Source organism: Podarcis bocagei, assembly GCF_964188305.1.
Source record: "Podarcis bocagei genome assembly, chromosome: 2".
Classification (NCBI taxonomy): domain Eukaryota; kingdom Metazoa; phylum Chordata; class Lepidosauria; order Squamata; family Lacertidae; genus Podarcis; species Podarcis bocagei.
This window is the reverse complement of record NC_138126.1, coordinates 105,093,576-105,107,929: the sequence shown is the minus strand read 5'-3', so window position 1 is coordinate 105,107,929 and position 14,354 is coordinate 105,093,576. Positions and strand designations below refer to the sequence as shown.

Below are 14,354 nucleotides of genomic sequence, written 5' to 3'. Positions count from 1 at the left end.
AAATCCTTCCAAAGCAGTACACAAGAAAGATCCGACTATATTTCAATATCAGCGTCTAAGAAAGACCTGTCAGGATCATTCACATTTGGCAGTTGGTGGTAGAATGACCCACACTGTGTGTGTGTGTGTGTGTGTGTGTGTGTGTGTATGTGCGAGAGAGAGAGAGAGAGAGAGAGAGAGAGAGAGAGAGAGAGAGAGAGAGAGAGATCCAGTTGGAGCAGACTGAGGTAGCCTTCAAACCATAGAAGGGAGGTGAAAAGATAGAAAATCGGGGAAAATACAACATGACAAAGGCTGCCTACTAGCATCATGTGGGAGCTTCTAAAGATTGACTAACTTGAAGCAAGGCAGTTCCATAGTAAATGTCAAAGCACCCTGGCATTTAGACGTACTGTCTTTGATCCTATAGCTGTTGTGACTAGCGGCCATTGGCAGCCAAGCTTAGTACATAACACTTACCCTTTTTAAGTTCATTTAGTGCTCACCATCATCAGATCTTGAAGCAGTCTAAAGAAAAATCCAAATTCATCAAATTTCAAATAATTTACCTCAAAGAGGTAAAGGGACCCCTGACCGTTAGGTCCAGTCGCGGATGACTCTGGGGTTGCGGCGCTCATCTCACTTTACTGGCCGAGGGAGCCAGCGTACAGCTTCCAGGTCATGTGGCCAGCATGACTAAGCTGCTTCTGGAGAACCAGAGCAGCTCACAGAAACACCATTTACCTTCCCGCCAGAGCAGTACCTATTTATCTACTTGCACTTTGATGTGCTTTCAAACTGCTAGGTTGGCAGGAGCAGGGAACGAGCAACGGGAGCTCACCCCATCGCGGGGATTCGAACCACCAACCTTCTGATCGGCAAGCCCTAGGCTCTGTGGTTTAACCCACAGCGCCACCCGCGTCCCTTCACCTCAAAGAGTATCCAGATACATTATCATGCATCTCCTCCCATCTTGTCTGGTTGGCGAATATGTGGCCAAAGCAATGTGAGGTCACTATGTTCTTTAAGAGATTATGGAGCATGGTTAAAGGACTCAATTATACATACATTCCATGTATGGCTATGGAATTATTATTATTATTATTATTATTATTATTATTATTATTATTATTATTATTATTACTATGGATGGGTTTCCCCATCCATGCTGGGCAGCTTACAGCATATAAGGCAAGGATTCCTGATTTGTAAAACCCAACAGCTGGATGCAGAGGTGCAGAACATTTCCAGCCTGCCACGCTTGGTGCTGTCTTCAAGCTCTGCTTTTGGCTGGGGTCAGTTATGCTTGAAAGAATCTCCTTTAAGAAACACCCAATTGATGGTATTGTTTTGGGGGCGAGGGATCAGTATAGGCTTTGAACTATGGCTGATCGGGATGACTGGTTTAATAAACTGGCAAGGGCTGCTCAGCTAATATGGGCAGTGGCGGCAGCAGCAGCAGCTCCTATGGGATCTTGTTGGGCCTCCCTCAAAATGGCGGCACCGGCACCACGCGGGACCTTTCGCCAGCCTCTCTTGCTGTTTGTGTCAACCCCGATTTGCAAGGAGGGAGCTGTGTGCAGGTCACCTGCACAGCCGAACCTGCAAAGTCTCCCTGCCACATTTGTAGATGAAAAGGGATACCAGCAAGCTTGAGGGTGTCTTTGGTGCAGACCTGTTCTCCTCCTCCCCGCCTTGTGTTCTAATCAACTCTCAATATGACACAAGGAAAAGGCTGCTATCATCGACTACGCGAGCAGAGGGCAATCCAACGGGGGTTAGAGTAGGTGCCCCTGGGGATGTGCAGAGCGCTCCTGGGAGCTCACTGGCTATCTCCACTGTGATGTCCATGAGGCACGTGCAGGCCACCCGCTGCTGGCCATTAGGGGCTTGGTGGGCACCAAAAAGAGCCAGTGTGGTGTAGTGGTTAAGAGCAGTGGACTTGTAATCTGGTGAACTGGGTTCGCGTCTCCGCTCCTCCACATGCAGCTGCTGGGTGACCTTGGGCCAGTCACACTTCTTTGAAGTCTCTCAGCCCCACTCACCTCACAGAGTATTTGTTGTGGGGGAGGAAGGGAAAGGAGAATGTTAGCCGCTTTGAGACTCCTTCGGGTAGTGATAAAGCGAGATATCAAATCCAAATTCTTCTTCTTCTTCAAAAAGAGGATCTGGCTGCCGGGGAACCATCAGCAGAAGCTGTACATCATGACAATGACCACCAGCACCTAGCAGCATTCTTCTATGTGCCCACCCGGTGGAAACACCTGCCTGTTGTTGTTGCCACCTCTCGCTTCAACTCCCAGAGCTGTCTTTCCCATTGGTGTTAGTGGTTCATTGCGCCAGGGCGCTGGCCTCTCAGGGGCGTCCTAGTGAGTGGGGGAGCTGTGCGGATTTGCCGGCAGCCTCCCCTTTCCCTGCATGCACGCCAGCTGCACCCCACCCACTATATGGCTGGCGGGTGCTCAGCTTCCTTCCCAAGCCGCAGGAGGAGAGTGATCCTCGCAGAGGCTTAGGATAATAATAATAACAATAACAATAACAACAACAACAACAACAACAATAATAATAATAATAATAATAATAATAATAATAATAATAATTATTATTATTATTATTATTATTATTATTATTATTATTATTAATACCCCGCCCATCTGGCTGGGTTTCCCCAGCCACTCTGGGCGGCTCCCAATCGAGTGTTAAAAATAATACAGCATTAAATATTAAAAACTTCCCTAAACAGGGCTGCCTTCAGATGTCTTTTAAAGATAGGATAGCTGCTTATTTCCTTGACATCTGAAGGGAGGGCGTTCCACAGGGCGGGCGCCACTACCGAGATGGCCCTCTGTCTGGTTCCCTATAACCTCACAATGAGGGAACCGCCAGAAGGCCCTCAGCACTGGATCTCAGTGTCTGGGCTGAATGATGGGGGTGGAGACGCTCCTTCAGGTATACAGGACCGAGGCCGTTTAGGGCTTTAAAGGTCAGCACCAGCACTTTGAATTGTGCTCAGAAACATATTGGGAGCCAATGCAGATCTCTCAGGACCGGTATTATGTGGTCCCGGCGGCCACTCCCAGTCACCAGTCTAGCTGCCACATTCTGGATTAATTGCAGTTTCCAGGTCACCTTCAAAGGTAGCCCCACGTAGAGCGCATTGCAGTAATCCAAGCGGAAGATAACCAGAGCATGGTGAGACAGTCTGCGGGCAGGTGGGGTCTCAGCCTGCGTACCAGATGGAGCTGATAAACAGCTGCCGTGGACACAGAATTGACCTGTGCCTCCATGGACAGCTGTGAGTCCAGAATGACTCCCAGGCTGCGCATCTGATCCTTCAGGGGAACAGTTACCCCATTCAGGACCAGGGAGTCCCCCACACCCGCCCGCCCGCCCCCTGTCCCCCCAAAACAGTACTTCTGTCTTGTCAGGATTCAACCTCAATCTGTTAGCCAGCATCCATCCTCCAACCGCCTCCAGACACTCACACAGGACCTTCACCGCCTTCACTGGACTGCGCAGTTTCCCTCCCAAGCCTCTGCATCTGCTGAAGACAGCCCTGCTCCTCGTCATTGTCCCTCCTCCTGCTTCCTGGCAAAAGGCAGCGTGCAGCCTTCCGGGGCTGCCTTCTCGGGCTCTCCATGTCGGCCAGCACATTTTCCTGCTTGATCGCCACCACCACGCTGGGGATCAGGGCGGTGGGGGATAGAATCATAGAATCATAGAATCATAGAGTTGGAAGAGACCACAAGGGGAGACAGAAGACATTTTCTATCGCCCCCTCCCTTGTTTTTGAGTTGCTGGGGGAGCGCCAGAGGGATCTTTGCACCACGGCGCCGGATATGCTTAAGACGGCCCTGTCAACACCCCCTCGGTGACTGGTCACACCACCCTGACATGGTGACCAAGCCACCATAGAACAGAATCGTAGAGTTGGAAGGGACTTTCGGGATCATTTAGTCCAAGCCTCTGCAATGCAGGGCTATGCAGCTGTCCCATACGGGGATCGAACCTGCAACCTTGGTGTTACCAGCACCATTCTCTAACCAATTGAAAAGGCCCAGAACCTACATGCATTCACTGGGAGAAGAAGGAAACATGGGAGACTGGGGCCTTGACTTCCCTTGTGTGCATCAAAATAGTTTTCAGGATTTCAAGAGTTTGAGGGGTGCGAAAGGCTTGGAAGCCCTGCAGATTAGCTGAAGACTGAATTAATAATAATAATAATAATAATAATAATAATAATAATAATAATAATAATAATAATAATAATTTTTCTATAAAGCCCTACATTCAAGGACCACAGGGCGGTTTACAACAAGACACTGGGGGAAAGAGAGAGAGGATTACAGGCTAAGTAAGGGAGTCAATACATGAAAGGGAAGATTGAACAGAAGACAATGAAGACTCCTTCTTTGAGCAGAACACTGCTCAAAAACCATTTTCACCTCAAAAATAACACCACACAGTCATCCCCAGCAATACATTTCCTGATTTTTATTTAGAAATCTATGTAACTGATGAGCTATTCAAAAGGCTGCGGACATTACTTGCAGAGGGAGCACAAGCACCATATTTCCACCTAGCCCATAGTCTGCAACCCAACTCCTCCAGTTCTAAACCAGCTTTTGCCCCATTTATTTTACAAACAAATAATTACACTTATTACAGAAAGTTTAGAAAACCAACAGGAAAGCCTTTGTTGTTGTTGTTGTTTTTCTTCTTAAAGGGGAAGATGCTATTATTTGGGGATAGTACACCGGAATCTGCCTACCTTGGGAAAAAAATCATGTGACAAGGGCCAGGAGGCAGAGGTTGAAATGGAGAGAAGGAAGTGTGATGGGTCTGGTCAATTGGTTCGTATGTATTTAATTCACTAATCGGGGACTCAGAAAGTAGGCTCAACTTTCCTACCTGACCAGCAAGACAGCAAAAACCCACTCTATGGCTAGGATATCCAGTCAAAAGCAGCAAGAGATGGGATTCATGTGTCTCTGGTCTGGACTGAGAAAAATAAGGGCGTGGATGTATAATCTACCCTGTATATGAACCAAAGACCATGGTGCCACTTTCAACACTTAAAGAACCAAACTCGTTCATCTAGTATCAAGTCTAGTAGAGGGAATAGTGGAAGGCTGGATGCATCAACAAATAAGGGTGACTAGAAGAAACCCATATGAATATTACAGTTTTCTAAGGACTTTTTACCTACCAGTGCACTGCTGGGTTTTTGTTTTTTGTTTTGTTTTGTTTTTTGTCTATATCTCTCAGACTACAATTCCCCGGGATCACCACTTCATGGGCAAGACATGAAGGCAGATTCTAAACAAGTTAGGAAGTCAAATCTCTTGCTAAGGGGGGTATCTTGGAGAACGATCTAATCAAAAGCACCACTGAGATCCTCCAGTTCTACCTGAGTTCATTAAGCGTGCAATCCTATTCACATCTACTCAGAAGTAAGTCATTCAGTTCAGTGCAACTGGCTCCCAGGTGAGCACATGTAGGATTGCAGCCTTCAAAAATGGAAGAGAGCTAAACATAAGTATCTGAAAACAGAGATAAGGGAATTCCCCACCCCCAAGACTGTACATGTTTTAATTTCCCATCTTCTTTTCTTTTTTTAAAGTCCCCAGGTTTGTAGCTGCAGAAGTTGTTTTCATGCAAGAAGCACCCAGGGCCTGCATGCCCAGATTACATGCATAGATTACAAGATGCCAGCCAGTTTTGTACTGGATTAGTTGCTGTTCTTCAGTACAATCCAGTCATTCTCGTCCCCTGCCTTGTCTTGTGGTTCCCTATCTTCCGCCGTTCTTCTACTTCTTGATTTTGATCAGAGAATGGTAGACAGGCTTGATGATGATATGCAGGTGCAGAGAGTTGTCGATGAGGTATTCGGAGGTGCGCTTCTGTAAGTCGGCATGCACCAGGAAGTCGGCCACCTCGTCTGTGCTCTGGTGGAAGCTGTAGGCATGTTTGACAAAGACTTTGCCCTGCTGCCTCATGCCTACCAGGATGGTTTTTTGGAAACTGACTCCGGCAAAGTCGGAGCTAGTCGTGGCCGGAGTGATAACCAGGCGGGGGCGGCCGTCCTCGATCCTGATAGACTGAATGGCCCCCGAGACAGAGTCCGAGTAAACGGGACGCAAGCTGACCGGGAGCCAACGTGGGGAGAACAGAACGTTCCAAGTCACGCGCTTGGCAGAGTCGTGGTTGCTGGGCCCCAGCTGAGTCTGGAAACTGGTGCTGCGGTCATCCCTGGCTGGGTTGTTAATCACCCACTGAGAACCCCAGGAGGTGGAGAGGTAGTTTCGGGGCAGGAACATGCTGCAGTTGACGTCGAAGTATTTGGCAAAGTGGATCGGCGAGGCCGAGTGGAACTGGAAGGCCTGGAAGAGCAGGTCTTGCACAGCGTTGTAGTGCTTCAGCATCACCAGAGACTGCTTCTGTAGGTGGAAAAGGTGGCTGGGGGAGATCATAGGGTAACGCAGGGACCTCAGCATCTTCTCCACGACATAGTCCTCGGGCTGGTGTGTGACCACCCACTCCTCGACGGCTGTGTACAGCTCCAGCTCGCTCTGCAGAACCAGGTCGGATCGTTCCAGCAACAGCAGCAAGAGATCAACGCTCACCGAGGCCCACTCAGCGCTGCTCATCACAGCTGAGAGGTTCCAGGCCAGGAACTGGAGGCAGCTCTCCTGCAAAGCCTCGTCACCAATTCTCACTGCGTAGTGGTACCAGCCCACCACGTGGCCCTGGTTCGACTCACTGGCCAGATGGTTTTTCATGTATTCGGCTACCCCTCTCTGCAAGCTAGAGATGCGGTATTTGCTGGCTAGTCTGTGAAGCGGTATTGCTTGGTGGAGGAGGATGGAGATCTCACCACAGTACAGATATCTAGAGAAGGGACACAATCATCATTCATATTGGTGACATTTCTTCTCTCAACGGTTTTCATGTTTTATTTTTATTTTTATTTTTAATAGACTGCGTTAGCTACTGAGATGGGTAGTATACAAACATCTTGGCATTGCATGAGACCACCACCTAGCTGGTTTTAAATTAACTTGGGTGGGGTATGAATAATGGAATTATTATTATTACAGTCAAACCTTGGTTCTCGAATGGCTCTGTTTTCTAACATTTCGGCTCCCGAATGCCAACAACCCAGAAGCGAATGCTTCTGTTTTCAAATGTTTTTCAGAAGTCAAACGGCTTCCGGGGAGTTTTTTTCTTTTACTCCGTTGACTTTGCTGAACGTTTCGGAAGTCAAATGGATTACTTTCAAGGTTTGACTGTATTATTATTAAATAGGGTATCCCTATTTTCATTGGAGAAATGTTGGAGGGTGTGGAGATCAAACATCTCCAACATTTCTGTCTCTTTTTGATCTTGGGAGTCCAGCCTCACTCCCTTTGCTCTCAGCCACAAAAGCCCCATTCTGGTTTCTCCCAGCTTGGCAAATTGGACACACGCCATGCCACAGAACTGAAGGACAGGTTACATTTACTGTAGTCTATTCCATTTCCTGTTCTCTTAGAATACATTTCCCAGCAAGCTGTGTTTCCAGTTGTCTTATTATAGGCAAAAGTGCAGGGGCTGCCAACGTAGATGTTAGATTCCAACTCCTATCAGACTTGGCCAGCATGGCCAATGGTCCAAGAGAGTCCAGCAATATAATGGAAAACATCATGTTGGCTACCCTGCCATATTGCATCCCAGGACTGCATAAAAAGGTTCAGCCAGGTTCTTAGGAGAGAGATGGAAGGCGAGCAGAGGGCAACTACAGCTCCTCCAGCTGAGAACCAACAGGACCGAGGAATGGGACTCATTCACTCCTTCTTTTAGGGCCACCCAGATGAGGTCAGTGAGCTCAGCCTCTTACCTGATGAACTTTTCAAAAAGGGCTGCGCTGTCAGGTGGCTCGTGCAGAGTGATCATGGTCTGGTTGTGCAGGAGGCTCTCGAAGATCTCGCTTTGCAAGCTGAGCATCAACTGGTGGGTGTGGAAGACTTTGATTTCGTCCGAGCCTGCAGTGTGCACCCGCAGGGTGGTATCGCTGGCGTTGCCGTTCTGCAGGAGCTCTTGCAACCGCTGCAGCAATGACAGGGAGTGGTTGATGGTGGCCACTGTGGAATCCCCGGTGAGGTCCGCCTTCTGGACTGCAGAGAGTGTGAAACAAAATCAATGAGCAAGAGGCGAGATTTCAGGGCTGGGAAAATGGGGGAAGAATGAAATTCATGGGGGAAGCCCCCAATTGTTTGATTAGTACAGTATGTAAAGGAAGGCTGGATAGGAAACCACTGGGCCATTTGAGAGTAGGCCCCTTGACTCTGGTGTATATTATTATTATTATTATTATTATTATTATTATTATTATTATTTCTACCCTGCCCATCTGGCTGGGTTTCCAACAGAACATTAAAAACAGAATAAAACTTCAAACATTAAAAACTGTGGCGAGCGGGCGCCGCTACCGAAAAGGCCCTCTGCCTGGTTCGCTGTAACCTCACTTCTCGCAGTGAGGGAACCACCAGAAGGCCCTCAGAGCTGGACCTCAGTGTCCGGGTTGAACAATGGGGGTGGAGATGCTCCTTCAGGTATACTGGGCTGAGGCCGTTTAGGGCTTTAAAGGTCAGCACCAACACTTTGAATTGTGCTCAGAAACGTACTGGGAGCCAATGTAGGTCTTTCAGGACCGGTGTTATATGGTCTCGGCAGCCGCCCCCAGTCACCAGTCTAGCGGCTGCATTTTGGATTAATTGTAGTTTCTGGGTCACCTTCAAAGGTAGCACCATGTACAGTGTGTTGCAGTAGTCCAAGCAGGAGATAACTAGAGCATGCACCACTCTGGCTAGACAGTCTGTAGGCAGGTGGTGCTAATCTGGGATAGCTAATTTTGAGGCGCATTCCTGAAATCCCTTTTTCCCTTTGTGATTCTCTTGGTTTGGTCCTAACACTTTGCACAATGGGAATGCAATAACCAATGGTTTCTAACAAATAAATTTGACTAACTAGCTATGGGATCGAGTTAAAGCTGGCCTCGGGCTCCCCCTTTCTTTCAGCAAAGCCACAAAGAGGAGATCAGAAGCTTTTTTAAATTTTATTTTCAATTAATTTTACAATTTTTTTTCAAAACCCAGAACTGGTTTAGGGCCAGGATGAGGATTCTGTGGCCCTCTAGATATTCTAGGACTCCAACTCCCCTTAACACTAGCCAACTAGGTTTTACTCATGGTAGACCCATTGAAAGTAACAGACCTAGGTTAGGGCCTGTCCGTACTTCAGCTTAATGTAGATTGTGGACTCCCTTGTGCTTCCTTTAACGCCCCCTGTCATTGTGGCATTTCCCTCTGACTACAGCTGTCTCACACTTTCTGCTCCCTAAATCCAGAGTTTTCCTATGCAATTGGTGTAGCTCACCTATTCAGATTTTCAGAGCACAGGGCATTTTGAAAGAAAAGTGGTCATTGGATCCAAAATGTCTGAGAGCAGGAGAGGAACCTTCTCCCCAAACTGCAGCTTTCAAACTTCATGTCAGACATCTTCGTCTTTTGTGAAGATACACTTGATAAGTTTTCTGGGTTCTCTGAACTACATACAGCTCCATGGTATTGGGCAATTATGAATCCACTTTAGCTGCAGCCAGTGATTGATGTTCTGCCCAGGGTGAGTAGAAGAGACAGTCTCAGGAGGCTGCTGTTCCAGTTGTGACCTTATTTTAAAACAGGGATCACAAAGGCTGGACCAGTGATATGCTATGCCTTATTATTAACATTTATTAATGTAAATAAAAAAGGGTACTTTTATCATATGTGGTGGTCATGTAAGATGAAAAAAGGCTTCTGGGAAATGATATATAAGGAACTGAAAAAATGTTGAAAATAACTTTTCCTAAGAAACCAGAAGCTTTTAGGTATTATAGGACCAGAGATCCCGAAGGACCAGACGAAACTATTTACAGTAGTACCTTGGGTTACAGATGCTTCAGGTTACAGACGCTTCAGGTTACAGACTCCGTTAACCCAGAAATAGTACCTTGGGTTAAGAACTTTGCTTCAGGATGAGAACAGAAATTGTGCGGCGGCGGTGCAGCGGCAGTGGGAGGCCCCATTAACTAAAGTGGCATCTCAGGTTAAGAACAGTTTCAGGTTAAGAACGGACCTCCAGAACGAATTAAATTCTTAACCCGAGGTACCACTGTAGGTACGCGACCACGGCTGTGCGGACTCTCTTAGCTCAGAAATGGAAAGATGGTACAACTCTGACCAAAGAAGAGTGACAAACAAAATTGATTCACTATGCCGAAATGGCAAAACTTACAGGAAGAATTAGAAATCAGGAAGAGGAGGTCTTTAATAAAGAATGGGGAAAGTTTATAATTTATTTGAAAAGCTATTGTAAACAACTACATACATTGGTAGGATGGACAGAGAACGTGTAGTCAAAATTTGAACTATAGATTCACAAAGGATTTATAAAAATAGAGTTATGATAGAGATGCAGAGGGTAAAATCAGTACATTAAGATCCACCATTGGGGGGGTGAAGTCAGAAGGGATTATATGTTTATGTATTTAATTCATTTGTTTATGTAAAATAGAAAATGCAAAAATAAAATTTATTTTAAAAATATTATTGGCATTTACTAAGCAGTTGTAACTATCTAGGGCAGCACAACAGAAAGTATAAACGGCACACCCTTCCTAGGCCTAGTTGCAATCTTAGCGACTCCTAGGATGAGGCCATAATGTGAAATATTTGACAGAGAAGCTAGCTGCATGGGCTGCTGCAGGAGAGAAAAATATGGGGTATCATACATGCTATGCTTCTGTACTAGCATACTTCTGAAAAGCTAGTAGCCCAGAATGATCAACTGGTATATTTTCTCGGAAGTATTTAAATGTCTCCTGGAACCCAAAAACCTCACTGGAATATTTGAGGCGATCCCCCAAGGTAAGGGGATCTTACGAGAAGTGAAGCAGGAGTTCTGATGTGAAGTCTCTCTCTCTCTCTCTCTCTCTCTCTCTCTCTCTCTCTCTCTCTCTCTCTCTGTGTGTGTGTGTGTGTGTGTGTGAAAACAGCTTGTTTGCACTTGCTGTACATATTCTTAGTCTTTGATGGACTGCATCAAATATTTCCAAACATAGGAATGAACTATGTTAATAAAAGGACCACTCCAAAATGGCAAAACTGACCGGAAAACTCAGGAGCCAAGAAGACAAAAACTTTAAGAAAGAACGGGGAAAATTTCTAATTTATTTAGGAGACCACTGCAAGCAGATGAAAACATTAGCAGAATTTTTTAATAACACTTGTAATGTAACAATCGCTATGGACAATATGGACGCATACAAAATACGGATTACGAAATAATATGCAGTTGAAAATGTTGACAATAAGACCCATGGTGGGAAGTCTGGAGATTCAGAGAAATCTCTAAATGTAGATATTTACTTGGTATTGTTATAACTATGCTTGTAAAATAAAATAAAAAATCATTTTTTAAAAAAAAGGAAATGGAAGGACGGGGTTTCCAAGGTTTTAGTATATGTTTCATAATTTCTAGCTTCTAGAAATCTCCCAAGGTTTGCAACAGAATAATTAAGGTCAGCAGCCCCTGACTGCCTGACTCCCTAATACTGAAGGTGGTAATTAAAGTCACCCTTCGCCTCGGAGCTTTGACTAATCCCAGCCAGCTCTTGCGGATGTCGGAGTTTTCACTTTACTACTCATGGGAGCTGGAGCTCCGCCAGCAGTTTCACAGCCGTCATTAACTCAATGAAACCGCTGCCGCTGGATGAATTAAATTCTCACGCTGAGCCAAGTTACACTTTTTTGGTCTCCCTAGGGAAAGAAAGCTTAGCTTGTTCACACTCCCCGTATCCTGCCTTGCGTCTCCTGCCCAGTCCAACTTGGGCAGGGATGAAAGGTTAAAATTCAATGGCAAAAGAATCTCTAACTCTCTCTTAGGACAAAGACACCAGCGGGATGGGGAAGAGCAGCTTAAAGGGGAAGGACCAAATGCAGCTATTGCTATGAAAACATCGCTTTTGTCGAAGCTTCTTGACAAAGAAGAGTGCTTGTGACTCTTTGCTCCGTAGGGAGGCAGACCCGCAGCTGAAACACCGCCCTCCCCACCACTTTAAACTTGAGATGGTCTTTCTGTGTGTGGTCTCCACATCCATTTTTATTTTTTTTCTGGTTTGGATTGCTATTTGCACGGGCAACTACCCACTAACGTCCAGTACTTGAGAGAGGAAAATTGGCATGTTTATTTTGCATTTAAGCAGTTGAAAGGATCGCAGCGTGTTCATAAGGAAATCACTTCCGTGGGGGATGCAAAACTGACTTCCCCCCTTTCCTTTCCCCACCCCACCCCAAAAAACACCATTAGAACCCATCTATCTGGTTGGTCACAACACACCGTGGTCTCTAATAACGTTCAGAATTTATAAATTCACCCAAGCACAATGGTGAGATTTAGCGCCCAGGGCTCCCTCGGAAAGAGGGGCACAGTGAGCCCATGAATTAAGGACAGCTGACATACTAAGTTCCATAATGAATCTGCCTCTTGTGCCACAATCCTGTTCAGCAGGGTACAGAGTTGGGGGTAGGGAAGTATGAAACCCCAACTTTTCCTTTAACTCCTTTGCATCTGCCTAGCCGCTCCTTGTGCCTGCGGTGAAACTGGCCCCCATATAATATCTTTTTAAATCCATGTCTTATCCAGCGGATTAGCTTCTTCCAGAAACACAAGCGGCACAGTTAAACCAAGCTGAGTCGAGGATTGGAAATGAGAGACACACAGCCTTTTGCCTTGAAGGGTCAGTTTGACATCCAGCATCGAGAGAAGATGCTGGAAGTTACTGTTGGTAACATATATCCTTCTTTTCCCTTACAATTATGATCAAAGTGGCTTTTGGTAAGAGTGTGGCTGGGTATAAATTCCTCTTTAGCATGCAGTCCAGTTTTTCTATAACTCGGGATTCTCTGCCAATGGGTGTTGTAGAGGAGAGAACCAGACAGGCCGAATCTTCAAGGTCAAGGTTTCATTGAGTGCTAGCTGGGCACAGCCTGTTCAATATATGCAGGCTTAAGCAAGACCCGTTAGGTCTTGCAGGGTGGTCTAAGAACTGGAGAATAAGCCCATGACTTGGGAAACCTGGCATCTATTCCCCAGCCAAACACCTTGTATAACCTTGGGAAAACCATTCACGTACCTGGAGTTCAGTAGAATGGAATAATTTGCTCTCGAACCCTGTCTCAACCCTGGGATGTTAAAGCCAGGGAGTGGCCGGAGCCTTAAATTCCCTGCTGCTCAATTCTCATCGGGTCCAATGAAGAATACATTGGTGATACAGTTTGGTTAAAGTGCACCTTAAAAATGTCTTCACTGGTGCTAAAGTTCTGCAACGTGCCCCACTTTCTGCGGCTCTGAGCCACACTCTATGCAGTGTAAAATGAATGAATAAATTCACAGTTCCTCCTGCTGCCTCAGCCCAACCTGCTCACCTAGCAAAGCTCTTTCCCAGCAGCCCTTCCTCCTTACCTGCTTGGACAGCCAGGCACAGCAGTGACAGTGCGGCGAAAGAGCTGGTCCATCGCCTCGGTGCGGCCTGCTGGACCCCTATCCCTTTAGCCATAGCTGCTTCCTTAAGCGTGTCCGCAGAGGGAATAAGCCCTCGACTGAGCGTACTAATGTGTCTGACTCTTTATGTAGGACACTGACTCTCCCAGCCCCGCTTGCCATTGATTGGTGGAAAACTAGTAACAGCTGTTACCAAGGAAACCACTTAAGATTGTGAATTGATGCCTGTTGGACATTGTGGGACTCCCTGGGCAGTTGACCGAGCCTCCCTGGGACAGCAAGACTACCTGGAGCCTTCGGCATGCCGGAAGTTGCACAAAGAACACTCACCTTACAGCTGTTTTCTTTTTGGCCATGGTTGTTTCTTAACTTCAGAGCATCTGATTGCAAAACAGTGGTGCGCTGGTGCCAGTCTGTTAGACAGACTATCAACCAAGGTGACAAGATAAATATTCAAAATACTTTATTGTCACTTGTACAACTTGTATACAGTGAGATTATATACAGTGAGATTACACGAGTACCCCCCACTCAGCTCTCTTAGTCTTAATTCCCCTCGTTTACTGACACACACACACCAAACCCAAAAGTTAGTTGCCCTGTTGTTATCTTTTCATTCAGCAGCCTAACAGCCCACGGATAGAAGCTGTTCTTTACCCTATTGATGCGACTAATCCTGCTTCTATATCTTCTACCCGAGGGCAGGAGATCAAGAAAGTGCCGGCCAGGGTGTGAATCATCCCTGAGAATTTTCCTCACTCTCCTGAGGCAACGTTCTTCCATGATGTCAT

General features: G+C 46.3%; 1 protein-coding gene across 1 annotated transcript; it reads right to left on the bottom strand.

Annotated features, from left to right (window-relative positions):
- Positions 1-4,458: 4,458 nt before the first annotated feature.
- BTBD17 (BTB domain containing 17) lies at positions 4,459-13,648 on the bottom strand. The gene is made up of 3 exons (XM_081180913.1): positions 13,525-13,648; positions 7,859-8,135; positions 4,459-6,870 (listed from the first exon to the last, which is right to left on the bottom strand). Exons 1-3 carry the CDS (start codon positions 13,616-13,618, stop codon positions 5,790-5,792), a joined length of 1,452 nt encoding a protein of 483 aa, XP_081037039.1. The 5' UTR covers positions 13,619-13,648; the 3' UTR covers positions 4,459-5,789.
- Between the last annotated feature and the right edge of the window lie 706 nt (positions 13,649-14,354).